General features: G+C 47.5%; 1 protein-coding gene across 3 annotated transcripts in view; it reads right to left on the bottom strand.

Annotated features, from left to right (window-relative positions):
- Positions 1–296: 296 nt before the first annotated feature.
- Positions 297–25,767, bottom strand: part of LOC123744880 (proton-coupled zinc antiporter SLC30A5) — a 170,506-nt gene continuing 145,035 nt past the window's right edge. For 2 of the 3 annotated variants that reach the window (XM_045725121.2, XM_045725115.2), the window contains exons 14-16: positions 15,068–15,294; positions 14,821–14,949; positions 8,669–9,148 (exon numbers count right to left, since the gene is read on the bottom strand). In XM_045725121.2, coding sequence (XP_045581077.1) covers positions 8,984–9,148; positions 14,821–14,949; positions 15,068–15,294 — 521 coding nt within the window. In that variant the 3' untranslated portion in view covers positions 8,669–8,983. Of the gene's footprint in view, positions 428–8,668; positions 9,149–14,820; positions 14,950–15,067; positions 15,295–25,767 lie in introns of those variants that run through there. The other variant, XM_045725126.2, reaches the window with a different exon arrangement.

The raw sequence follows: 25,767 nt of genomic DNA, 5'->3' as shown, positions 1-25,767 counted from the left end.
ATCACCATTATTCTCCACTTCAGTCAACCCAAGACCATCAACATCCACCACCACTTCTTCTATGTAAATAACTGCTACATCAACAATGATCATCAACATAACAAGTGGATCAGGACTTCTTTTATTGGCGAGTACAAACAAAATACTGTCTCATTTATACTGTACTATGAACCTGTCGATTTTTTTCCTTTAGGTTTGTTTGCTACATTTCTCATTTATTTTTTTTCCTACATTTCCCGTTTACAAGCTTACACGGTAACCAACGGGTCTCATCCCCGAGGGATTCACAAGGCAAGTGGTCCTCTGAATACATAGTAATCACTCTTGTTGTTGTTGTTAAAAGTACAATGACTCCAAGTACAGCCATCCACCATATTTAGACATTGGATGAAGTGCCAGACATCGTCCTGATCTTCCTATAAAGGCCCTAGAAAGAAAGTGAGGGACAGGATTTATTTTTAAGATGGGGGATGGTTACTGGAGGCCTGAGGAAGCAAATGTGACCCTCATGCATGCATTGGAGTTTTAAATTTTGATAGGCCTAAAAAAAACCTGGTTGTGGTGTGCACCTTCAATGAAACAAGCCTGGTTATGGTGAGTAGTGCAGGAGTTAAAGGCATTTATCTTTTAGTATAAATTTTTTTATTTGATATCATAAGATAAACTTTTTCTGGAAGATATAAAATTCAAATTCATTGAGACATGACAACACACATACATATAATATCACAACACATGTATATAATACCAATGATATTAACCCCAGGACAGTGCAGCTATTAATAGCCGACAACACTGCAAGGGAAAAAAAAAGCAGCGTAGAATGTAATGAAATGCCATTTTCTGGGTGAGATCCGGAGGCTCCCGGGAGCTTATCCAGGCTGATATGTTAATGTCAGACTTTGGCATCAGTCATGTGTATGGAGCCTGTGGGCCTACCGGGGACCACGAGCCAGAACCTGGCATCCTCAGAGAGGCACGGGGAGCAATGGCCTATAGAAGCCCCTATGTGGTTGGAAGCACTCTATGTCTGCCATCAACCGGGTCAGGCATCCAGAAAGGTGAGCATCCCAAAACAAACCCCCTATTCTAGTGAAAATTGCTACCAAAAGCCGAACAAGTGATAGAATTCCCCAAAAAGAAACAAGCAAACGAGCATGACGTCACACATAAGACACATTATCTGGTAGATAAAGACAGGCTATTTAACACAAGGGGAACACGCACAAGGGGACACAGGTGGAAACTGAGTGCCCAAACGAGCCACAGAAATATCAGAAAGAACTTTTTTAGTGTCAGAGTGGTTGACAAATGGAATGCATTAGGAAGTGATGTGGTGGAGGCTGACTCCATACACAGTTTCAAGTGTAGATATGATAGAGCCCAATAGGCTCGGGAATCTGTACACCTGTTGATTGACGGTTGAGAGGCGGGACCAAAGAGCCAGAGCTCAACCCCCGCAAACACAACTAGGTGAGTACATCGCCGCGCCGCTGTCTGCGCAGCTCCCCTTTCCCGGGAGGAGGGGAAGGGGGAGTCCCAGACCCTCGCGCCGGCTATCCACTCTTCAGTTCTGAGGCTGGATGTCAAAAAACACTAAAAAAAAATGCCAACCGGAGGGGGTTAGGGATGCTGGGGAGTCTCCGGGTATCACAAAGAAAATGGCATTTCATTACATTCAACGCTGGTTTTCTGGGGGGGGGGGGGAGGAGCCCCGTTGGCTCCCCGGAGCTACCTACCCAAAGATGAAAACAAGAGGGACCTAATCCGGGAGATGGAAGACACACACCCCCAACGCGAAGCGGAGACAAAAACCGCAACTGCCAACCCAAGGCCACACAGGAACCTGTACACCAGTTGATTGACAGTTGAGAGGTGGGACCAAAGAGCCAGAGCTCAACCCCCGCAAGCACAATTAGGTGAGTAGAGGCCTGACAAGGCCCCAGGAACATCAACGAAGGAATGCAGAGCCAACCAACCAACGACGTGGGCACGGGACAGACAGCAGGCTGGCAGGACCAAACCACCCCGAGGACGACCCGAGAGAACCACACCCTGGAACAGGAAAGAGGGATGCTCTGAACAACCCAAAGCATGACCCTGGTTACGGCAGCCGTGGTATGCCAAGCACAGCTCAGTGGCGCAACCAAACACAAAAACACAATACACCCCCAGCTAGACCAACCAAGCCTCAAACAACCCAAGGACTCCTCCAGAAAGCAGCTGAGCCAATCTTCGCCAGAGAAGAAGAAGACGGCCGCAAGCGAACAAACCTATCAGGAGAACCAAAAGATCCGAAACCCAGGCACCAAAGGAGAGCATGAAGCACTCTAACCTGACCCCTAGAGGCCAACTCCAGCAAGAAAAAGAGCCTCGGAACCGAAGGGGCCACCACAAACCGAGAAGAGAAAAGAGCACGTAATCCAAGAACCAGGACGGCCCAAGCAGCGCAAGAGCAGGCCGGAGGTGAACCACACCAGAGATGGCTCGCGAAGCGGTGCTGAGGCAACTTCCAAAACCGAAGCAACCCGGAGCGGCTCCGCCAGCGCCGCACGAGACAAAGTGCGAGACAAAGTACATGGGGAAAGATGACGGCCCCCAAACCTCCACAAGAGAAGGTCCAGACCACGCCAGGAAAACATAGCAAACCGACGAAGGGACAAAGAAAAAGGAAGGATCGCCAAAGGAATCCCCACACCGCCAACAAAACAAAGCACGCAGGTGGGACACCATCAATGAAGTCACCTGACTACCAACAGATGGTGAGATACTCGAGGCAGAACCGAACCAGCCCCGCTATGGACCAATTGAGCATAGGAAGAGGCGGAGCCATGGGGAAACCTTGAGTGCGACCATCGAGCAAGCAGACCCGGAACCCAAGCCGGCAAGCGAGGAGAAGGAACGTCTGCCGTACAGAAAACTACCCAATGCCAGGAGATCGGAGACACAGTAGTCCTGATGCGGGACTTGTGAAAAGTGACACCGCAAGATCCGGAAAATGCCAACTGGCAGGGTAAACCAGGAAACCAGGAACCCAAACCTGGCAAGCTGGGAATTAACCAAACACAGGGGTGGAGCAAAAGCAGGGAACTGAATATGGACAAAGTTCAACCGAGCCCCCCACTCAGAGAGAACCCCAGCAACATCAGAGGCCCGAGACTGTGCAACACGCCTCCACAACACATAAGGGGACTCAAAACTCAGCAGAACCTTTCGGATCGGACTGAGGAGTAGCGGGCATACAGCCCCACGAAACAGTTGACTGTCTCCGATCGTCCTGCTGACTCCCCAGACCTCAGTGGTCCGGGGGGACAGTCAGGGACTATCACTCTTGGTTCAGCCAGGTATTAAAATCTAGAACTCCCAGGAAACACCGGACGAAAAAGTGGAGTGAGAGAGACTTATCCCCGGACCCATATAAACAATCCAAGGCTTTCTTTTCACCAAATATTCCTTTTTCCCATGTATCTTGTTCCTTTTTTGAGTGTCTCCCAAACAGGTAACTGGCTGACCAAAAACCATCGGAGAAAAATGAGAGGAGCCCCGTTTCTCCCCCACTTAACGAGAGACGGAGTGATTCCCGGAAATACTAATGAGCGGCAGAGTAGCCAAGCAGCAGTTTTCCCGGAACTACCACATTAGGAATGCAGACGGCTTAAAAACCCGCACCGTCCAGGTTTCGCAAAAAGCACTGAACAAGGTCCCGAATAATACGGACCCCTGTGTGTCAAAACCTCAGGTAGTGGACCTGAGGCGCCACCACACGAGACAACCTGCAACTACAAGGTAAACACGACCCCGTTCACCCACACAGTACAGTGCTCATGTACTCAGGTTCTAACACAGTGCTTTTCAGATTCCACGGTGGAGTGCCAACAGGTCCGGCCTATACACAAAACGCACCCAGGACTGCACAGCACAGAGGTGCTCCCATAGCCCAGTGACGGATGACACATACTCAAAACGGCGTAAGGTAAGAACCCTATTACCTAGTCTTATGTGGACCTCCAAACTGGTGAGATCCTCAGGTATAAAACACCCCATGGACCCAGCCGACCAGTTTCAGCAAAAAACTCCACTGATGTTGCTCCCGACGTGTCTAACCAACCTAGGTCCCCGGGACAAGACGGTTTTTCAGGTAGACCTCTCTGGATAATTCTACATGATGATACCCCCGGCGTACCTAACCATCCTAGGTGCCCAGAACAGGTGGGTTATCAGGTGAGTTTCCCTGTACAGTGGCAGGGGGGGAGGGAAACGAGGTTGAATAGAGACCCCACAAACGGTAAACCTACAACCCCTAACACCTAGTTAGCACAACACAAACAAGCAGAAACTAACTGGTACAGGGCTTCTTGCAGATGTCAAGCCCTGATGAGTAACTGACATGCAAAACGATCAAACTACCCCCTCACATAGTACCCCGCAGGTCAATCGACCTGAAGCGGATACAGGAGAACAAGCCATACGGAATAGAAAAACTGCCCCAGCACCAGCAGCGAGGAGACACAAGCATAGAAGGATGATGAGGAACGAGGAAGACAGGTAGCAACGGGAACGAAAGGGACAGGACCAACAACAGAGGCCATATCTATGTCAGGCGAATGACAGCCGAGAAGCGGGACCATAGAGCCAGAGCTCAACCCCTGCACGCACAGCTAGGTAAGGACAACTAGGTGAGCACAGAGAACCCAAAGTATATGGAATGGCTAAGCCAGGCACTGCAAGACAGGCAAGGAAAGAGGGACCCAGATAAGACCACGAAAAATGGGGCCAAGACCCACCTTGTAACAAACAACACTGACGAACAAGGAAGGCCCCAGGAAGAAGCATGCCAGGGTCAAACAAAACGCCACAACCAAACCCCCAACACAGATCCCCAGTAACAAGCCACAGCAAAATGTCACCTCAGAATGTCCTGACCCAGTGGAACATTGACCCCATAACATTTACCTCCACCATCTTACCTCATAACATGACGAAGGTGGGGCCCCTTGACTGATTTAAGCATGTGATGAACATGTATATGAGTGAGACCAGATGGGTATAAATAGGACTGCCTTGTATGGGCCAATAGGCAATCTGCAGTCACCTTTGTTCTTAGGTTCATAAATTCGTAGCCACTAATCAGCACATGGCCGAAATAGACGCCAGATCGCATAAACTCATCTGCAGAACGTCAACACGAACGTGTCATGACAACGTAGCCGAGAGGAGTCCAGGAGCACCGCCAGAGGAAGAAGGTCAGAGCCGCACCTGCAGGAGAAGAATAGGGTTGAGGCGAAGGAGGCGCCCCACACCCATACGCAGGGAAAACCCAGCGTCCTCCCCATAGCGGCAATCCAGAACACCCCCAGCATCTACGGGTCACGGACTGGAGAGACGAGAGGAGCGAGAGTGGCGAAGCACCTGAAAGAACAAGGAAGCAGAATACAGTGGCACCTCGACTTAAGATTGCCCCTACTTACGATAATTTTGAGTTACGATGTAAATTTCATCGAAAAATGCGACTCGACATCCGATGGTGTCGTTGACTTCCGATATTTGTTGGTACACGTTCAGGTCGACCGAGAGCATGGTTCCCGGTCACGCGGTCCGACCTGCTCGATTAGTGACGATTGCGCCTATAAGAAATTCTGTGTTTGTGGTGATTTTTTGCATTTTGAACATTAAAGTAATTATTATATATCATGCCATGAGTCCCAGGAAAGTCAGTGGTAAGGCTCAACATATGAAAACCCATGTGATGATGACCATAGAGCAGAAACAAGAGTACAGAATGTCTCTTCCTCAACAATTAAGAAAATGTGTGCAGCATGGGAAGAATTGCAAACCTTTGCTGAAACGAATCACCCAAATCAAGATGCAGTAGGCTGTTGCAATAACCTATTCAATGACACTGTGATGCATCATTACAGACAAATGTTAAAACGAAGGGAAAAACAAATGTCTCTTGACAAATTTGTAGTGAAACAAACAAGCACTGAACCACAACCAGATCCTAGTGGTATTCAGGCAAAACGTAGGAGAGAGAGTACCCCAGAGAAAACATCACTGCCTGATGTCCCCTTCCAAACAGTAACAACTCTCCTCCTCCTATCTCATCACCATCTTCCATACGCCATCAAGAGCCCTCCATAAAGGTAAGATCAACTTAGGTACTGTATTGTAGTTCGAATAAAACATTGTATTTAGTATAAAATGTATTTGTATGTTAATATTTTGGAGGGTGGGGAACGGATTAATTCAATTCCCTTTATTTCTTATGGGAAAAATCGCTTCGACTTACGATATTTCTAGTTACGATCCGTCTCTGGGAACGGATTAGCATTGTAAGTCGAGGCCCCATTGTACCAGCACTTGTGTACACCGTCCAGAACAAAACAAACTCCCACTGCGCATGCACAGGATGCGTGAGGTCCGAACCGCACAACCACGCCCAGCGGGGAGGGCGCCAACAAGGAGTATTGCAAAATATTAGCCGTGCCTAGACAGAGCACGGAGAGAAGATATAATGACAAAAGAACGAGACGGTATCGAAAAACATGAAGCACGGAAAAGGACCAACGAGTCCAAAAAGGACCGAAGGTAAGCCTCATAGGAAGATGACAGATGTACCAATAATGTGGGAAGAATCGAAGACCTTCCCAAACCCCCGAGATCCCACAGAAGCAAACAAGATCACGAAGGCTCAGAAAGGCACAGTTGCACCCGAGACGAAAAGTCATGCAGAAACCCCGATAACAGGAGAACATGACCCCACCATGACGGAGAAGTCCCGCCCCAGAGAAAAGGGGAAGAAACGGAGAAAAGTATCCACCGATAGGACGGAACCAAATGGACCCGAAAGGACGAGGATCCGAACCTGGGGAGGGGCCGACCCCTAAAAACTCGTACGCAGAGGGAGGGAAGGAAAAACCCCACTCCCCGCAACCGCAAGCCCCGCACAGAGAGTAGAAAACCCCGGTGGGGTCCATTGGGGTCTGACGCCCCCAAGTCAGCTCCCCAACCCCGAGAACCTCTATGGCAGACCCCGGGAACGAGCCGTCCCCCCAAAGCCCCAGCCTCAAAAGAAAAGGCAGGGGCAGCCGGAAAGTTACTAAGGAAGGGAGCCCACTGGCAGACTCATACAACCCGGCTGGAGGGACAGGCACGAATGCCTCCGTCGCTACCCCGGAAGGGGAAACCCCCGAAACCACACGAGTCTCAAGACCCTCGAAACCCTGCCCTGACCCCGAACCCACAGACAGAAAGGATCCGGGATGCAGGGAGGTAGGGGGGGTGGACCAGACTAAACCACAATAGGGGAAAGACAAGGGGTGAGGAAGAAACAAAACCGAAGCAACCAACACCCCCAAGCCCCGTCACAACAACCAAAAACGGGGCAGCCTCAGGGCTTCCGGGGAGCAAACAACCCAGCGACAATACCAGCGCGAAACTGCCCCTCACACTAAGGTGAACAAGGGAGACAGAACACGCTAGCACACAAAGGGCGGCCGAAAACCAAGCAGTAAACGGCCTAGCAGAGGCAGAACCCAAGAAACTTGTGGAAGGTAATCCCAGGCTACAAAGGCAGTACTTACAGGGCACCTAGGGAAGGAAACCCTAGGCACATGCAGCCCGAGTACTGGAGAATCACTCCCGGCTCACGCACCACCTAGCAGACAGTCACCACACACTAGGTACAGTGCTGAAACAACCACCGAAGCCAGAGCACACGACCGTTGCCTCTAGCACCAGCCTTAGAACTGAAGGATGGATAGCCGACACGAGGGTCTGGGGCTCCCCCTTCCTCCTCCCGGGAAGGGGGAAGCTGCGCAGACAGCGGTGCGGCGCAGTGTGACATCATGCTTGTTTGCTTGTTTCTTTTTGGGGAGTTGTATCCACTTGTTCGGCTTTTGGTAGCAATTTTCATCAGAACAGGGGTTTGTTTTGGGACTCTTACCTTTCTGGGTGCCTGACCAGGTAGATGGCAGACATAGAACGCTTCCAACCACACAGGGGTTTCTATAGGCCATTGCTCCCCATGCCTCTCTGAGGGACCAGGTTCTGGCTTGTGGTCCCCGGTAGGCCCACAGAACTCTATACACATGACTGATGCCAAAGTCTGATATTAGCATATCACCCTGGATAAGCTCCGGGGAGCCGACGGGGCTCCCCTCCCCCCAGAAAAAATTGAACTAAAAATTCTTAGATGGACCAAATTATTTATTTATATACAAGAAGGTACACTGGGTTCATGAGAGTACAGAGACTTGAAATTTTACAATCTTGTAAAGCCACTAGCGCGCATAGCATTTTGGCACATCCTTACTCTAACATATAATCTTAAGAAGGTAATTTCTAGCAAAATTTAAAAAAAAGGTTTACAGGTACATTGTAAGAACAAAAATACATTGTAAGAAGGTACAAAAATGCATTATAAGAATGGCATTGTGCTGTGGCTGCCTGCCTAGTGCTGCGAACATCTTGAACAATATGTGTTCACCTATTTCTGAACATTGTACACAGTCTTTATCACAATCAGGCTCTTCTGTAATACTATCATCACTAAATAATAGCAGTTACATTATTTTGACATTTTTAAGCAATGCTGGGGTACTTTAGCTTAACAGCAGTGGAATAACAAGCCTTCACAAGCCTTCACACCCGGGAATGGTACCCCCAATTTTTTTTTTTTGGTATATGTTTACTAGAGCCCTGAAGAAGTTGATGTGAACCCTGTGTAGCTGCAGGACTTTTAAATCTTATGCGGTACTTTAAAATGTATATATATACAATATGCTCTGGGCATGAAGTCATAACAAAATTGTATATATACAATTATTGCCGATCAAGGGTTAATATAAAGGCAGAGCAGAATCTATTATAACATACATAGCAAACAATATAATAAAATAATGTGCATTATAAAAAATATTAGAAAATTAGAAAAATGAAATCTAACAAAAAATAAAGTATCACATATAATGATCTATATACTCTAGATAGCTCGTATAGAGTTGGGGAAGGGGTTTTGTCGAGTCTTGACTATTGTCCCCAACCCCCACTGTGATGGAGGACTCTCAACTACAGGGTCAATACCAGATAGCACTTCCACCTCTACAGTTGTCTGGCTGAAGCCTGCTTCCTCAAGTATTGTAGTTACCTGAAAAATGTAATAAAATATAATGAATAATGCTAAACAAAAATATATTGCAAGATATATTACTGTATTTAATTTTTATTTTCTCCTTTTCAGGTTGATAAGTACTAAATGAAGAACACACCACCCCCTCTCATGTATGTCCATAGTTTACACGTAAAACCAGCATTGAATGTAATGAAATACCAGTTTCTGGGTGAGCCCTGGAGGCTCCTTGAAGCTATCCCACTGATACAGTGCTATCCTATTTAGTCATCAGTCACAGTTCTTGTTTCCTACAAGGAACCAGAGCTAGAACCTGGCCCCCTCAGAGAGGTGCATGAAGCAATGGCCCATGAACATTTTACATTTAAGGTATATCATACTTGCCATCAACTAGGGAAGGAACCCAGAAAGGTAGGCAAACCAAAACAGATCACTGTCTGGTTGAAAATTGCGATCTATGTCCTCAAAAGTGCAAAAGAACTCCCCCAGAATGAAAACAAACAAGCAACACTTCGTCTAACTAGCCACATGCTCCTTAGTGCCAGGCCCCCACAAAGGAATGGGGAGTCAGCCTGGGTGAGCCAGCAACACACCAATTCAGTTCTTGAATGATGAAAGCTGCCGACCACAGAGAAGGAGGGTGTCAGGGAACCTCTGGGGCTCACCCAGAAACTGGTGTTCCATTACATTCAATGCTGGTTTTATGTGGGGAGCCACGTCGGCTCCCTGAAGTTATCTAAGAGTAGCCCTAGTAGCACTTGTATGCATCTAAGGAGTTAAGGAACTTAGATGCATACAAAGATTCAAAGCTAGTGATCAGTAGAGGACTGGTGATCAAAATAGGAGGAGGAAGAGAGAATGTATCCCTCAACCCAACCAGGCAGAACTAACCCTATATATCTCGGAAGACGAAAAAGGCACAAAACCGGAGTGACAACAAACAGAATAATAATGTACAGAATCTAGGAGCTATCACTCAGTCCAAATAGGAACAACAAAAGAAATTTAAAGTGCTTCTACACTAATGCCAGAAGCCTGGTGAATAAATTTGATGCATTGTGTGCATTCAGTGTGTGTGTGTACTGAACAATTTGGAGGATGTCAATCCGGACAATTTCTTCAAAGGTTAGATAAAACACAACGAAGAGCAACGGATTCAAGCTCAACAACCCACAATGTAGGGCAGAAAACAGGAGAGGCTTTTTCACCCATAGGGTTGTAACCCCTTGGAACTGCCTTTCCGCAGAAGCCGTAAATGCCAAACTCTGCTAGGTTTTAAAATACAGCTGGAAAAGATCATCAGGGCAAAGGACAATGATCTTTGACAAGCTGCCAGCTTCCTGTCCTCATCGAGGCCACTAGTGTTAGTGGCCCTGTTATAAATGGTGTGTTGTACTATGGGGGATCTAGCAATAAATGGATGTAGGGGCAGTAGTTAGAATAAAGATGTATCTCTAGCAGTGGAGATCAGTAAGGCCCGGCCCCCAAATAAAAATATCAACAGTGAATATTAATTGGCTACAAAATAATGTCAGTCTAGAGGTTGATCATAGATCTACACAGGAAGAATGGATACTCCTTTAACTAACTTACTTATTTATTAACCCCTTAACAACCCCCCATATACATTCACACCAATAACAATAATTACTTTACCACACTATCTTACGTTAAAAGCCTTGATCCACATAGGCAGGATACAAGGTTTTACAATGAGAACAAGCTAGGGTAAAGTACTACTAGTGAAGAACCTGAAGCTTGAGGCAGCTTAGGGTAGTGAGACCACGTGGTACTCTAACACAACACAGCACTAAGGGGTACCCAAAACACTGGCAAATACTACCCCAGATCTACACCAATCTTACAATCCCAGAGTAGGCACAAATATACACACAATTACTTAACTTAGTGGTTACAGGAATTCAAGGTAAGGGAAGGAAGGAGGAGGAGAAAAGGTAGAGGGGTGCAGAGCAGCTCAGAGGAGATCTTGACACCACGAACGCCAGCCAGAGAGAGCGAGCAGCAGCCACCAGCCTCGGCTCTCTCCAGCCGTTGCCGGGGAGACAACAGCTGATCGTGCCGCTTGTAAACATTACCACTCTTCCTCGACGTAAAACTGGTTACTTTAATAGTTCTAAGAATAGTTAATAATTACTACACGGTTATACTTACTCCACAACAAGCTCACGAGTCTGAATGCTCTGTGAGAAACAAGATTCGTCTTACGTCTGGCAAGGAAGATAGGAATGAACCTCGACAAGGGCACCAAATAATAAGAGTAATTTCTTTAGCTTAATTTGACCTCTGGTTTCCACTGAGGAACCCAGGGTCGTAACAGGCCTTCAGGTAAATTCAGGTAAAAACTACCCTCAGAAGAAGGAAAACAGGGACCTACCAGGAAGGCGGCAGCACTACAAGTCTCAATGCGAGGAAGAGGGGCCACAACGGGTACCCCAAAGCCACAGAAAGACGCAGAAAAACTGGGATATACATGAGATACCCAATGGACAGGACCCTATTTAACCTCCAAAACCCCTGCACCTGAATATCGTCCCAAGACATATTGCCAAAGATAGCTGCAAGAGCAGCATACAGTGGTACCTTGGGTTACGAACGTCCCTGTTTGCGAACTTTTTAGGTTACGAGCCCGATTGTTTGGAAAATTTGAACCGGGATACGAACTTTGCATCGGGATACGAGTTTGTTGATACGTGTACTGCCGACCTAGCACGTGGTGGCACGGTGATCATGCCTCAGTTTACCAGTGCCTCGTGCCAAGTGACTATTCCGCCTGAATTCTTCACAAGAATTTATAGTTTTTTTTTGTCAGATTTTTGGCCATTTGAGCATAAAAGTTGCCATGGGTCCCAAGAAAGCCAATGGTATGGTTCAAGGCAAGAAATCACATGTGACAATGACCATAGAGGAAAAACAAGAGATCATTTGTAACATTAAAATGATACTCGTGTTGTTGAACTAGCTAGGCAGTACAACAAATCTTCAGGGGAGGAAGAGGCGGCAGTAGAGAATGTCCCTTCCTCATTGATTAAAAAAATGTGTGCAGTATGGGAAGGACTGCAAAGTTTTGCTGAAAAGAATCACCCAGATAAAGCTGTAGTAGGCCATTGCATTGATCTTTTTAATGACAATGTGATGCCTCACTACAGACAAGTGTTGCAAAGGGGAAAACAATCTTCAATGGAATGTTTCCTTATGAGAAAAGTGAGAAAATCAAGCAATGAGCCACAACCAGGACCTAGTGGTATGCAGGCAAAACATGGCAGAGAATGCACTCCAGAGAAATCTTCACTGCCTGATAATGGAAGGGGACTCCCCTTCCAAACAGTAACACCTCTCCTCCTCCCCCTCCTCACCATCTTCCATACGCCAACAGAAGTCATCAGCAAGGGTAAGTAATAACTTGAACATACTTTTGTCTTGAAGATTTGGGTGAATTAGGTATAAAGTTTACTTTGAAGTAAAGTTTTTGGGGAGTCAGGAACGGATTAATTCATTTCCCATTATTTCTTATGGGGAAATTAGCTTTGGTTTACGAATTTTCGGGTTACGAACCGTCTCCAGGAACAGATTAAATTCTTAAACCGAGGTACCCCTGTACTTCCTAACATCACGGGTGCGAGGGTAGATCGCAGGCTGGCAAGACTTAATGACACTCTGAACAACCTGAGAAACAAGCCCTGGATCTGGGAACCAGGGAAACCGGATCAACCCAGAGCATGTCCACTGACACAGAACCGGTGACCCGCAGGTAGTGGCACAAAGCCGCTACCGGAGGTAGGAGTAATGCGGAGGAGTAAGTCGATCCAGCGAGGTACCTCCCTGGCTCGACCTGCTGAAAGAATTGGAGCCATGGAAAAACACCTGGGTTCAAACACCGAGCTAACAGCACCTGAAACCAAGGCTAAGCGGATACCATGGGGCCAGGAGAAGAACTCTCCACTGATAGTAATGCATTTCAGCCGAGCCAGAAACCAGAGCAACGGCTGGACTGCAAGAGCCTTGCAGTCGGGGAATGGCGCCATGTACAAAGGGAGACGTCGACGCGAAGAGGTCCACCTCCGGTCGCTAGTACGTCAGGCAAAGCCAAAGGAAGGAAGCAACGTCGACCGTCCACTCTGTGGAAAGAGGAATGAAGCACAACAGGCCATCTGCCATGCGTATTGGCACGTCCTTATCCCAGGGTTCAAGGATTGATTTAGTTTTGTCATGGGGCGATGGGCATATTGCTTCCAGTGTCTCCCTTTCAAATTGAATCTGGCACCTCTGGCATTTGTTGCGCATTTGACTTGAGTCATGGTGGCCTATCTTCGTTTGCTAGGTCTTCTGGTCTTGGCCTACCTCGGCAACTGGTTAGTGTAGGTTCCCAACCAGTCTTCTTGTCTGCTAGTCAGGGATCTGGCTCTTTACCAGGTTCAGGTTCCTGGTGAGCTGGTGGAATTTCCAGTTGGTTCCAGTCCAGGTTTGGGATTATCTGGGTCTTGTGTGGGACTCTCAGACTGTGTCCTTTTCTCTCCTTCACGTGGCCTTGCTCTGGCTGCAGTCCCGCCATCGGCTGTTTTTGGGAGGGACCTGGACCAGGTTGCTCAAGCAGCTGTGCGGAAGCCTGAACTTTGCTCTTCTAGTTTTTCCGTTGGGCAGGGTTTCGTTCTGGAGACTGTTCTGGTATCTTCGGAGAAGCTTTTTCGCCGCTCTTACAATCGCTGGGTTCGACCCACAGTGTCCTTGCGCCAATTGCCGAGTCACCAGCTTTCTCTTCGGGTTTTCAGGGATTTGGTGCAGGGTCGCCCCCCCATCTTCTGAAAGTCAATCTGAAGGCAGCTCCAGAAGACCAAAGAAATGCAAGGCAGAGGCCAAATGACCACGAGCTCTAAGCCATCGGCAATCAAAGCAGCCAAAGAGAAGGAACCTGAGCATGCAGCTGCACCAGACCAACATTCTGAGAAGCACAGGGGCGAAGTGGCACTCATTGAGAACTCCAAAGAGCCCCCCCCCCCCCAAGAATACCAGAGGCATAGGGAGTCATTGCTTCTTGTGCCTCTGTGAGCAACCCGTCCTCTTAAAAATAACGTCACTTTTTGCTGGTATGCGTGCTATGGCCAAATTTGGACGTAATTTGAAATGAAATCGACTCACAAAAGTGACGTACTGTTCTGTTTTCTGTTTTCTGTAAGCTTACTCGGCAAGCTTAGAAGAGGAAACTTTCCATTAACGTTTTTCATACCGTTTCGAAACTTTATGAGAATTTCCTGCCCACCTAACCTATCAGAGGACCCTTAATTTACTGTTGTTGAAAAAAATCCCAAATTTATATTCATTTTTTTTTATTTTCAAATTACATCCATATTCGGCCATACGGGCAAACAGCCAAAAGCGACGTTCTTTTTAAGAGGACAGGTTGCTGTGAGGAAGGCCAAGTTCTGGCTCATGGTCCCCGGTAGGCATACAAGAACTCTGCGACTGATGACTCCAAGTACTGTGGTAATTAATCATTAAACTAGCTTCAGGAAGCCAACAGGGCTCCCCACAGAAAACATGGTACTGAATATCCCAACTGGTTCCAGACCAGTCCTAGGTCTAGAACCCAGACATTGGTTCATGGTTGCAAACCTGCATGGTCACAGACAAAATGGTCCCAGGCCAAAATCCCAACATTGCATTACATAACTTACATTATGAATAATTCTTTGTTCTGATATGTCGCCTTTACACTGCACTACTATTGTTGACACATATATGTCTCCAGAATGTTGCCAGAACCGAGGGTCTCTGCAACTTATGACATGTTCTATCTCTAGAATCTGCAAGGAAAACAAATTAAACATTTTCAAAAGAAATATACTAAAATATAAATAACAGAAGCCACACTGCTGACAAATTAAACATGAGATATCAAACAAGATGGTGAGAAACTCTAACCTTCTCTAAACATGTTTTTGCAGACTCTTCAATTCTTGTTGGAACTCTTAGTAGCAGTACTGATGCTGACTCTTTTAACAGTGGCAGAACAGATGCTAAGATGAGACCAGATAAGATAAGAGAACAAATTGGATCTGCTATAAGCCATCCATACCAGTCAATCAGCAAAGAGGAGATGATAACTGCAACACTTCCAAGAGTGTCAGCTAATATGTGGAGAAATACACCTGCAAAGTTAAAAAGATACATATATAATACACTTGAATCAAAGGACATAAATCAAGCATTGATGTAATGATATCTTTCTGGGAGGTCCCTTCTTGTTTCCCTGAGCTTAGGGCTATTACCACAAAGCCTATACAGTATATCATACCAGACCCACAATGCTTACACAGGCCTATTGGAAAGCAAAATTAGAATCTGTTTCATTCCATGAGGAGAGGGTAGTATAGGAATCACAATGTGATCTAAAAATCAAGGACAACTGTCCAGAAACTAATGCAATAGGTGAACAAACGTTGATACAATTTACCACAAATATCACAGGAAGTGAGAAACTACAGCCTGAAGGGAGACGGGCACATAGCTTAGGCAAAGTCAGGATACCCGACCCAGGTGTGGGAAATTTTCCATCAAAATTATAGTACAGATGACACCTCGCTTACGAATGCCCCTATTTACAAACTTTTCGAATTACGAAGTGAGCCCAATTTCTTTGTAAAATGTTAATCAGCTTACGAGCTTTGCCTTGATTAATGTAGTTTGTTGATACATGTATGGGCAACCTAGCGCATGGTTTGTGGTAGCACGGCTGCCCGCGCTTCAGTTTACCAGTGCCTCCCGCTTAGTGACGATTGCACATGAATGCTTTGTAAAGAATTTCATTTTTTTTTTTTTTTGATTTTGAACATAAAAGCAATTACAGTATCTCGGTTTAAGAGTTTAATCCGTTCCTGGAGACAGCTCGTATTCCGAAAACTCGTATTCCGAAGCTAATTTCCCCATAAGAAATAATGGGAAATGAATTAATCCGTTCCTGACTACCCCAAAAACCCCACATCAAATAAATTTTTATACCTAATTCATCTAAATAGAGCTACAAAACTATGTTCAAGTTATTACTTACCCTTGCTGAGGACTGCTGTTGGTGTATGGAAGATGTGAGGAGGAGGAGAGGTGTTACTGTTTGGAAGGGGAGTCTCCTTCCATTATAACATCAGGCAGTGAGGACTTCACTGGTATGCACACTGGCACATTTTGCCTGCATACCACTAGGACTTGTTTGTTTTACTAAGAATCTGTCTAAAGACACTTGTTTTTCTCTACATTTTAACACTTGTCTGTAGTAAGACATCACATTGTCATTTAAAAGGTCAATGCAACGGCCTGCTACAGCTTTATCTGGGTGAGTTTTTTCAACAAAACTTTGCAGTTCTTCCCATACTTCACACATTTTCTTAATCAAGAAGGGACATCCTCTACTGCCTCTACTCACAGCTATTTTCTTAGGATGAACCTTACCAATGGCTTTCTTGAGACCCATGGCGAGATATATAATGACAACTTTTATGCTCAAATGGCCAAAAAACTGACAAAAAACTGTAAATCCTTGTGAAGAATTCAGGTGGGATAGTCACTCACTTTACCAGCGAAACACTGGTAAACTGAGGCGCGATTGCCGTGCCACCATGCACTAGTCAGCCTGTACACGTATCAACAAACTCGTGTTCCGAGGTAACCTTCGCCTTCCGAGGCACATTTTCCGAGCAAATCCTGCTCGTATTCCGAAAAACTCGTATTCAGGGACACTCGTATTCCGAGGTACCACTGTATTATATATCACACTATGAGTCCCAAGAAAGTCAGTGGTAAGGTTCAACCTAAGAAAACACATGTGAAGATGACCATAGAGCAAAAACAAGAGATCATTCGTAAACATGAAAATGGTACATGGATTGTTGAACTAGCTAGGCAGTACAACAAATCTAAGTCAATGATATGCACTGTAATTGCTTAGAAAAAGGACATTATGAGTGTTAAAGTGGCAAAAGGCATATCAACAATCACAAAACAAAGAACACAAACACTTGAGGATGTTGAAAAGTTGTTATTAATTTGGATACACAGCAAGGAGTTAGCAGGTGATAGTGTTTCAGAGGCCATCATTTGTGAAAAAAGAAAGACAACTGCATGAAGACCTTTTATAGAAAACTCCTGGAACAAGTGATGCAGATACAAGAGAGTTTAAGGTGAGCAGGGGATGGGGTTTGAGAAATTTAGAAAAAGAAGTGGCATTCAGTGTTGTGAGAGTTGCGAGTGTTGTGTGTTGTGAGTTGATGGAGAAACACAGCGAAGAACTGACCACCAAAGAACTCTTAGCCCTTCACAAGGAGCAGCAACAAGAGACAGCTGAGGAAATTTCTTCTGGGGAGGAGGAGGCAGTACAGAATGTCCCTTCCTCAACCTTTAAGAAGTGGTGTAGACTATGAGAAGAAATGCAAACTTTTGTTGAAACTACTCACCCAGAGCTAACTGTAGTAGGCCGTTGCCTTAACCTTTTTAATAACACTGTGATGCCTCACTATAGATAAATGTTAAAATGTAGAGAAAAACAAGTCTCTATGGAAAGGTTCTTATTGAGAAAAATAAGCAGTGATCCACAAGCAGGTCCTAGTGGTATGCAGGCAAAACGTATGAGAGAGAGTACCCCAGAGAAGTCATCAAGGCCTGATGTTATAATGGAAAGGGACCCCCTCCCCCTTTCAAACACTAACACCTCTCCTCCTCCCCCACTCCTCACCGTCTTTCATACGCCAACAAGAGTCATCAATAAAGGTAAGGTATAACTTGTACATACTATAATACTAAATATTTGTGTGCACTAGGCATGAAATCAATTTTGAAGTTAATATTTTTGGGAATGTGGAAGGGATTAATTAAATTTACATTATTTCTCATGGGAAAATTTGTTTCGGGTTGCGAATTTTCTGCTTACGAATCGTCTCTGGGAACCGATTAAATTCGTAAACAAAGTGGTCTCTGTACAGTGGATTATGAATACCCCACATTAAGAATTTTTTGGTTTACAAGCTCAATTTCTTTGAAAAATTCAACTCGGTTTATGAGTTTTGCTTAGCCTGGTGAGTTTGTTGGTACACGTATGGGTCGACCTAGCGTGTTGTTCCTGACGGCAAGGGCGAAGCATGATTCAGTTTACCAGTGCCTCCCACCTAGTGACGATCGTGCTTGAATTCTTTGAAAAGAATTTCATTGTTTTCTGTTTTTTGGGGGGTTTCTGAACATAAAAGTACTGTAATTATCATATATCATGCCATGGATCCCAAAAAACCAGCATCGAAAGTAATGAAACGCCATTTTCTGGGTGACTCCCGGAGACTCCCTGGAGCTATCCAGGCAGATATGCTAATGTCAGACTTTGGCATCAGTCATGTGTATGGAGTTCTGTGGGAATACCGGGGACTACGAGCCAGAACCTAGCCCCCCTCACAGAGGCACAAGGAGCAATAGCCTATAGAAACCCCCGTGTGACTGGAAATATTCTATGTCTGCCATCAACCGGGTTAGGCACCCAGAAAGGTAGGCATACCAAAACAAACCCCTATTCTGGTGAAAATTGCTACAAAAAGCCGAACAAGTGGATAGAACTCCCCAAACAGAAACAAACAAACGAGTATGACGTCAGACGTCGCCGCGCCGCCATCTGTGCAGCTCCCCCCTCCCCGCAAGGGGGAACCCCAGACTCCCGCGCCGGCCATCCCCCTCTCAGTTCTGAAGCTGGACATCAAAAAACACGTGAAAACCACTGACCGGGCGGAGGGAGGGTTGCCAGGGAGCCTCCGGGACTCACCCAGAAAATGGCGTTTCATTACATTCAACACTGGTTTTCTGGGGGAAGCCCCATAGGCTCCCCGGAGCTACCTACCCACAGATAAAAACTATAGAGACTTACCCAGGAGGTGGTCGCTGCTCACTCCTCAACGCGAAGTCAAGACAACCGGCTACAATCACCGAACCAAAGCAACACAGGCCCGACTAGGCCCAGGGACCTTTACCAAGTAGCGCGCAGCCAGGACCTCCAAAAGTCCTGTGTCTGAATGTCAACCCAGGACATATTACCAAAAACCGCAGCAAGAGCAGCAAACTTGCAAACATCATGGGCACGGGGATAGACTGCAGGCTGCCTAGACCGAATAACCCTGCGGACGACCTGGGAGACCCGAACCCTGGAACAGGGAAGAAGGGAAACCGGATCAACCCAAAGCGCATACCAGGCCACAGAGTCCATGGCGCACAAATAATGGCGAAAAGCACCAACTGAATACAACACATGATGCACCCCCGGCCTGATGAACTAAGCATCAACAACCCAAGGCCCCTCTAAAAAGTGGCAGTCTCATTCTTCGTTCAGAAAAGAAGGAGACGGCCGCAAACGAACAAAGACAACCTTAACTGACGGTGAAGTAAACCTACGAAGCCAAAGAAAGAAATGGAAGGACCGCCAAGAGACTTCATACTGCCGCCGAGATGAAGCCTGCACGTGGGACACCAACAACGAAGATCACCGTAGAGATGATGATAGACTCGAGTCAAAAACACCATACACATAGACTCGAGGAGAAGACTGAACCAGCCACATGACGCCGGTCCGATCTGCTGAAAGAGGCGGAGCCGCGGGAAAACCTCCGGGCTCAGACACCATGCAAGCAGCGCCTGAATCCAAGGTTGGGCCATCCACCATGGGGCCAAAAGGACTACTCTTCCCTGGTAAGTCTCCAAGTGAGTCAGGACCTAGGGCAATAGTTGAACCAGGGAAAAGAAGTACAGGAACCCCTATGTCGACCAGTCCTGCCGAAAGGCATCAACCCCGACAGCCTCACAGTCAGGGAAGGGCGCCACATACAAAGGAAGGCTCCGCGACTGTCCCGTAGTGCTGTGGGCCTGACGGAAGGACGGACCCAATCGCCCCTGGCTGGCCTGGTGAGCACTGATCACAAAGCCCCAGCCGAGAGACGACGTGTTCATGAATACATCGCGCGAGGGCTCGGGTAGGCACCAAGGCACTGAATCCCGAAAAACCAAAAGAGGAAGGTAGCGACGCAGCAACAGATGCAAGGCCCCCGGGGGTCGAACCCAGCGATTGAAAGAGAGGCAGGAGAGACGTCCCCAAACAGACGACCCAGCCAAACCCGGCCCGGTGGGTAGACCAACATCGCAAAGTTCAGGCTCTCACACAGACCCTAGAGCAATTGCCGAGTGACCCAGGAGCCCCCCCCCCCCAAGAAAACAGCAAAGGCGGGACTGCAGGCGAAAGAGAGACTCCAGAGGGAGAGGCAAGGAAGCGATCCGAGAGTCCCAAAACAAGACCCAGCCAAGTCCGAACCTAAGAGGGAACCAGAAGGGACTTCCTCCAGTTCACCAAGAACCTGAACCCGGCGAGCTGGGAAAAAACACTCCTGGCTAGCAGACATGCGGACCAGCTGGGAGCCCAGACCAGCCAGTCGTCGAGGTAGGCCAACACCCGAATGCCTAAAAGACGCAAACGAGCCACCACGACCCGCTAAGGTGTGTGAAAACGTGAGGTGCCAGATTCAACCCGAACGAGACAATGAAAGTGGTAATTCTAATGCCCCACAACAAAACCGAGCGAGTCCCTGAACCCCGGATGAATCGGGACATGCCAATACGCCTCCCGGAGGTCCAGGGACACCATCCAAGTGCCTGTATCCATCAGAAGCCAGACCTGGGACAGCATAGTCATCTGAAAGGAGGGGCAATGAACCTAGGGGTTCAGACGGGACAAGTCCAGAATGAACTGCAGGGCCGCACAGTCCCATTTCGGGACCGGAAACAGGTGGGTGACCCACTTGAGGGACGTCGTCGTTTCGACCACGCCCAAGCTAACCCACTCCAAGATGACCTGACAGAGCGCAGGGGAAGAGGCCTGCCCCATTAGCCCCAAGCCCCCCGAAGGAGGAGGAGCCACCCAACGCAAGCCTCTTCCCCATCGCCTCCGTCAATAGGATGAACCATGAAAGGGCCGGCGGCCTTTACGTGAACCCGAGCCCCGCACAGAGCGAACACTGTGCCGACCAGACAAAGGCGGTTCCGAAGGAGGCGCTGGCCCCGAAACTGGCACCAGTGGCCTACCCCGATGAGCGGAACCCCAAGCCCTGGAACTACCCCTCCGGGAAGACCCCCCCCCTGGGACCCCCGGAGAACCAACAAATCAGACATGGGGCGACAACTAGCCAAAGCTGCCTGCAGATACTGAGCCACAGCAGAATCCGCAAATAGCAAGGAGCAGAAGGGCGAAGACAACCCAAGAGCCAGGGCCCAGTCAGATTCCAGGGAGGAAGCAAGCACCGCCTGCTGACACGCGAGCCGGGAGGCATAAAACAGTGACACTGCATCCCATGGGAACAGCGCAAACAGCTTCAACAAGGCAGACGATGAGCGAGCCGCCAAGTCCAGACCCAAGACACCAGACCCCGGAACGACCCCCAGCGCTTCCACATCCTCCCCAAGCCAGTCCGAAGACAGCTCAAGTAGGGAAAAGAAGTGTAAAGCTGAAGACAAGAGGCCACGAGCGCGCAAGTCCTCAGCAACCTGCGCACATCCCGAAGAAGGGCAGGAGCAAACAAGCACTCATCAAGGTGCTCAAATTCGACCCCCCAGGCAAACCTGGACCACCGTCAAAGCCGCACGCCACTCAAGCATGCAGGATCGACAGAAGGAATCCCACGCCTCCAAACCAAAAACAGGACAGTCTGCCAGCCAGGACGACTCCCGAACCTCATACTGGATCCAGTAGGGAAACAAAGACCCAAACCTGAATGAAGATGGATCCATGATTGAGGCGTAATCCGGGTCACACAGGAGATAAGTCGCAAAGGTTGCACACACCACACCAGGTTGGATGCGGGAAGCCGAAAACCTCCATAAAGACGGGACCAAAGCACCCGAAGGGACACGGAACCGAACCCGGGGAGGGGCAGACACCAAATCCAACTCGTACACAGAGGGGAGAAAGAAAAACCCCTATCCTTGTAATGGTAAGCCACGCTCTGAGGGCTGAAAAACCCAGGCGGGGTCCAATGGGGCCCAAGGCCCCCCAAGTCAGCCCCCTCCCCTGTCCCGGGATCCTTTGCCTCTGGACCGAGGTCGAGTCTTCTCCCAAAGCCCCTGCCTCAAAATAAAAGGCCGGGGCAACCATAAAAGGCCGGCGCAGCCGTAAAAGTCGGACGGAAGGGGGGCCCACTGGTCAGACCAAGAGGCTTCGGCAGGGAAAGCAGACTCGAATGCCTCTGTCGCCACACCGGAAGGGGCATCCCCGAGACTGCTTGAGTCTCAAAACCATCTAAATCCTGCCCTGACTTGGAAACCCTCGGACGTTTCGGAGCCGGAAGCAGGGGGGGCGAGGGGGCAGACCGATCCACAGGAGGGGAAGGATGAGGGGGCGCAGATGAAACCAAGGCCGAAGCGACCATCACCCCCAAGTCCGGGCCCCTATAAGCAAAACGGGGCAGCCTCGGGGCATCCGACGTAGCATCCAGCCTAGTGCGTTGCAACAACATTGTTAGACTGGGTAAAATTAGTCACCATCAAGCAACAAAACTCACAGGACTCCGGGTCGAAGGTATCGCCGACCCAGCAGGCAGCATGATGGAGGCAAAAACAATGAGAGTCACCCTGAAACAAAGGGACCGAGCAACCCTCGAACTCGCACGAAGCGAGGGGGGTGGGGGAGGGGGACTAAGGGTTCACATGGACACGTGGGTCCAGAGACGGTTCCCGGGGTCCTGAGATGGAACTCACGCTCAAGGAAGCCCAGGCAGGGTACTGCTAACCGGCGCCCAATCTACCAAATGACACCAAGAGCTGCACCCCTGGGACGTGTATACTCACAGGGACCTAGTAGGGAGTACCACCGTAAGAGAATGTAGTACCCAGACACCGCACCCAGTAGACAACTAAGGAAGGGCCCCCCACCAGGCAGGAAACAAAAAGAAAAAGAAAACCCCTGCAAGAGGACAGCAAACTCAGGCGGAACAGAGCCGACCACTTTGAATGGTGAAAACAAACAAAGAAAGAGCCAGTACAGCCAGTCGAAGTGTGAGACGAGAGGTGAAGAACATGAAAACCGCCTCCCGAAGGATTGGAGCATACAGCTTCAGCAAGGCAGATAATGCTAAAGCAGCCAAGACAAAGACCCCGGCAGAAGGCCCCTCACAAAGCAACCCCACATCCTCCGATGTGGGGTTGACCTCGGCAGAAGGCCCCAATCCAAAGACAGCTCCAGAAGCCTGAAGAATTGCACGACAGAGGCCAAGTGAGCACAAGTCCGAAGGTCATCAGCCACTAAGGCATCCGAAAGAAAGGGATGTTCACGATGTTCACAGCGATAGCCACAGCACCACAGCATTATTTCGTCCATCTAGGAATCTTCAAACGACTTCTTAGGTTCCTTTACAAAATAAACTTGTGGTCAATCATGTATTTACAGGATTTAGTGACCTGTATGATGATAACAGCAGGATTGTGGTGATAATAAGCACTGTGCGTAGTATTGTGGGAGTAGTAATTGTGGTGAGGAGGGAGCGAGGGAGAGAATCGAGGTAGCCTCACTATGTGGCAGCCACTTTTGTTTTGCTCATCATACTAGCTTAGTGGTTCGCTATGGTGAACACATATGTACATGGGTGTATACAATGTGTGTATATAGTGTAGTAACAGCAACAGGAGTATGTTGGGAGGAGCTATTTTTCCAAGGGAGGTGACGTAATCGTAGCGTCGTCTGCTGGCTGCTGTGTGATTTCTCATGCAGTGTAAGGTGGCCACTGTAAAGTTTGGACACAATACCAGCTTACTTGCATAATTCTGGTGAATAAAACATGTAGATAGGTATACATAACATGTGTAAATAATGTAATACAAAGAACAGTATGGTGGGAGGAGCAATGTTGGCGAGTAAGATGTTGGAGGAGTGAGGGTGTGGCAGCTGACACTCGCGGAGTTCTGAGTGTGTTCATGGTGAATGTATATAGAGCGTGATAGTGTGTAAATAGACTGTATATATACATAAATTAGCATAATACATGCGAAATATGTGCCAGATATGCATACACATGTGTTATGCACGTAACACACTGTCTTCGGACAGTGCAGATGTTCTACTGCCATAATATAGTGTACGTGTTCATTATACATAGGATTGGCACGTAAAAGTATATAAAATGTATTTGGAGCTGTGCGCAGAAAATGAACAAAAATATATTCGCGGCAACTCGCGTATCCTGCCTCGAGCGCCCTATCGGCCCCAGGGGCGTACACCGGAATGACGACGTCACGCACGAACTTACGGACCCCATAGCAGCTAAAGTACTTACAATTTTGACCTCCTGTTACTATACCCTTACTCAGGGAAGGGTTTTTGACACTTTAAAAAAAGAAAAAAAAATTTTCCAGAGATTTAGTTTCCTGGGCACTGGGAGGGGCGTCATATGTGGAGGCCGCACAGTTAAGGGGTTAAAACTAATCCCATAATAATAGCACAATAAATAGAATTTGAAACAAATATTTAACAATTTTGACCAAAAACGTATTTATAATCTTTCAAGTGTTCTGATATCAAGTTTCGTGTTACATCTTTCATTTTGGTATCAAATTGTGCTCACTCTAAAGGTACTCCTTTTGAAACTATCCCGAAGTCGATCGGATAATAAATGAATTTTATACAAATATTTTTTTATCGGATGCACATCATGTCCAATGCTCGGACTTGAGAGAAAAAATTTGGACATGAGGGTCGTTTGAAGAGTGCGATAGTGTTAAGTACATAGGTATTAATTAATCTCTTGTAATTTTTACTAAAATACAGATTACTGGCAGGCTCCACTGATCTCCACAACAAGGAGCAACCAGAAGCTACAAGAGTAATTTAATGTCACCAGGCAACTCCGACTTAGTTTTTTTTTTTTGCATGGATATGCCTGTGTGGGTCTTAACCCTTAAACCGCACAAATCATATATATATATCAGTGACAAAACCGAAACTGTGCACATCATATATATATGATTTCGTGTCTAGTGCTATAATTTAAATGCCCCGCCTGGGATAGGGGCAGCTATAGTACAGCCACGACCGATAGTTGCCAGATGCCACCTAGAAAAAAATCCAGGCCAACATTCTTGGGTGCTAGAGCGTCAGTATTGAGCAAGCCACCAAGGCTGGCGCACGCAGCACGAGCTCACAGCATCGCCTACAAATGCCATAATATATATGATACTGCTATTATTTAGCAGTGATAGTATTACTGAAGCCCCCTGACTGATAAAACTGACCAGGATTCTGATAATAGCAAGATTGTGGTGATATTTAGCGCTGTGCTCCATGGAGGGAGGAGTAAGGCTGTGGAGTCGTCTTCTGACTGTGTGTGGCCACCATTTATTGACTGCACTCAAGATACCAGCTTAGTGGTTCGCTATGGTGAACACAAATGTAGATACTTATATATAACGTGTGTATAGAGTGTGATAACAGCGAGAGGAGTAGGTTGGGAGGCGCCATTTTGGTGAGGGAGGGGCGTCGTCTGCACGACTTGTCATGTTGTTTACTGATGGCCACTATGGTCTTTGGGCATCATACCAGCTTATTTGTACAGGTATGGTGAATAAAACAG

The sequence above is a fragment of the Procambarus clarkii genome, chromosome 10 (assembly GCF_040958095.1).
Source record: "Procambarus clarkii isolate CNS0578487 chromosome 10, FALCON_Pclarkii_2.0, whole genome shotgun sequence".
NCBI classification, from domain to species: Eukaryota; Metazoa; Arthropoda; class Malacostraca; order Decapoda; family Cambaridae; genus Procambarus; species Procambarus clarkii.
The sequence above is the reverse complement of the archived record's forward strand: the minus strand, read 5'-3'. Positions and strand labels throughout refer to the sequence as shown.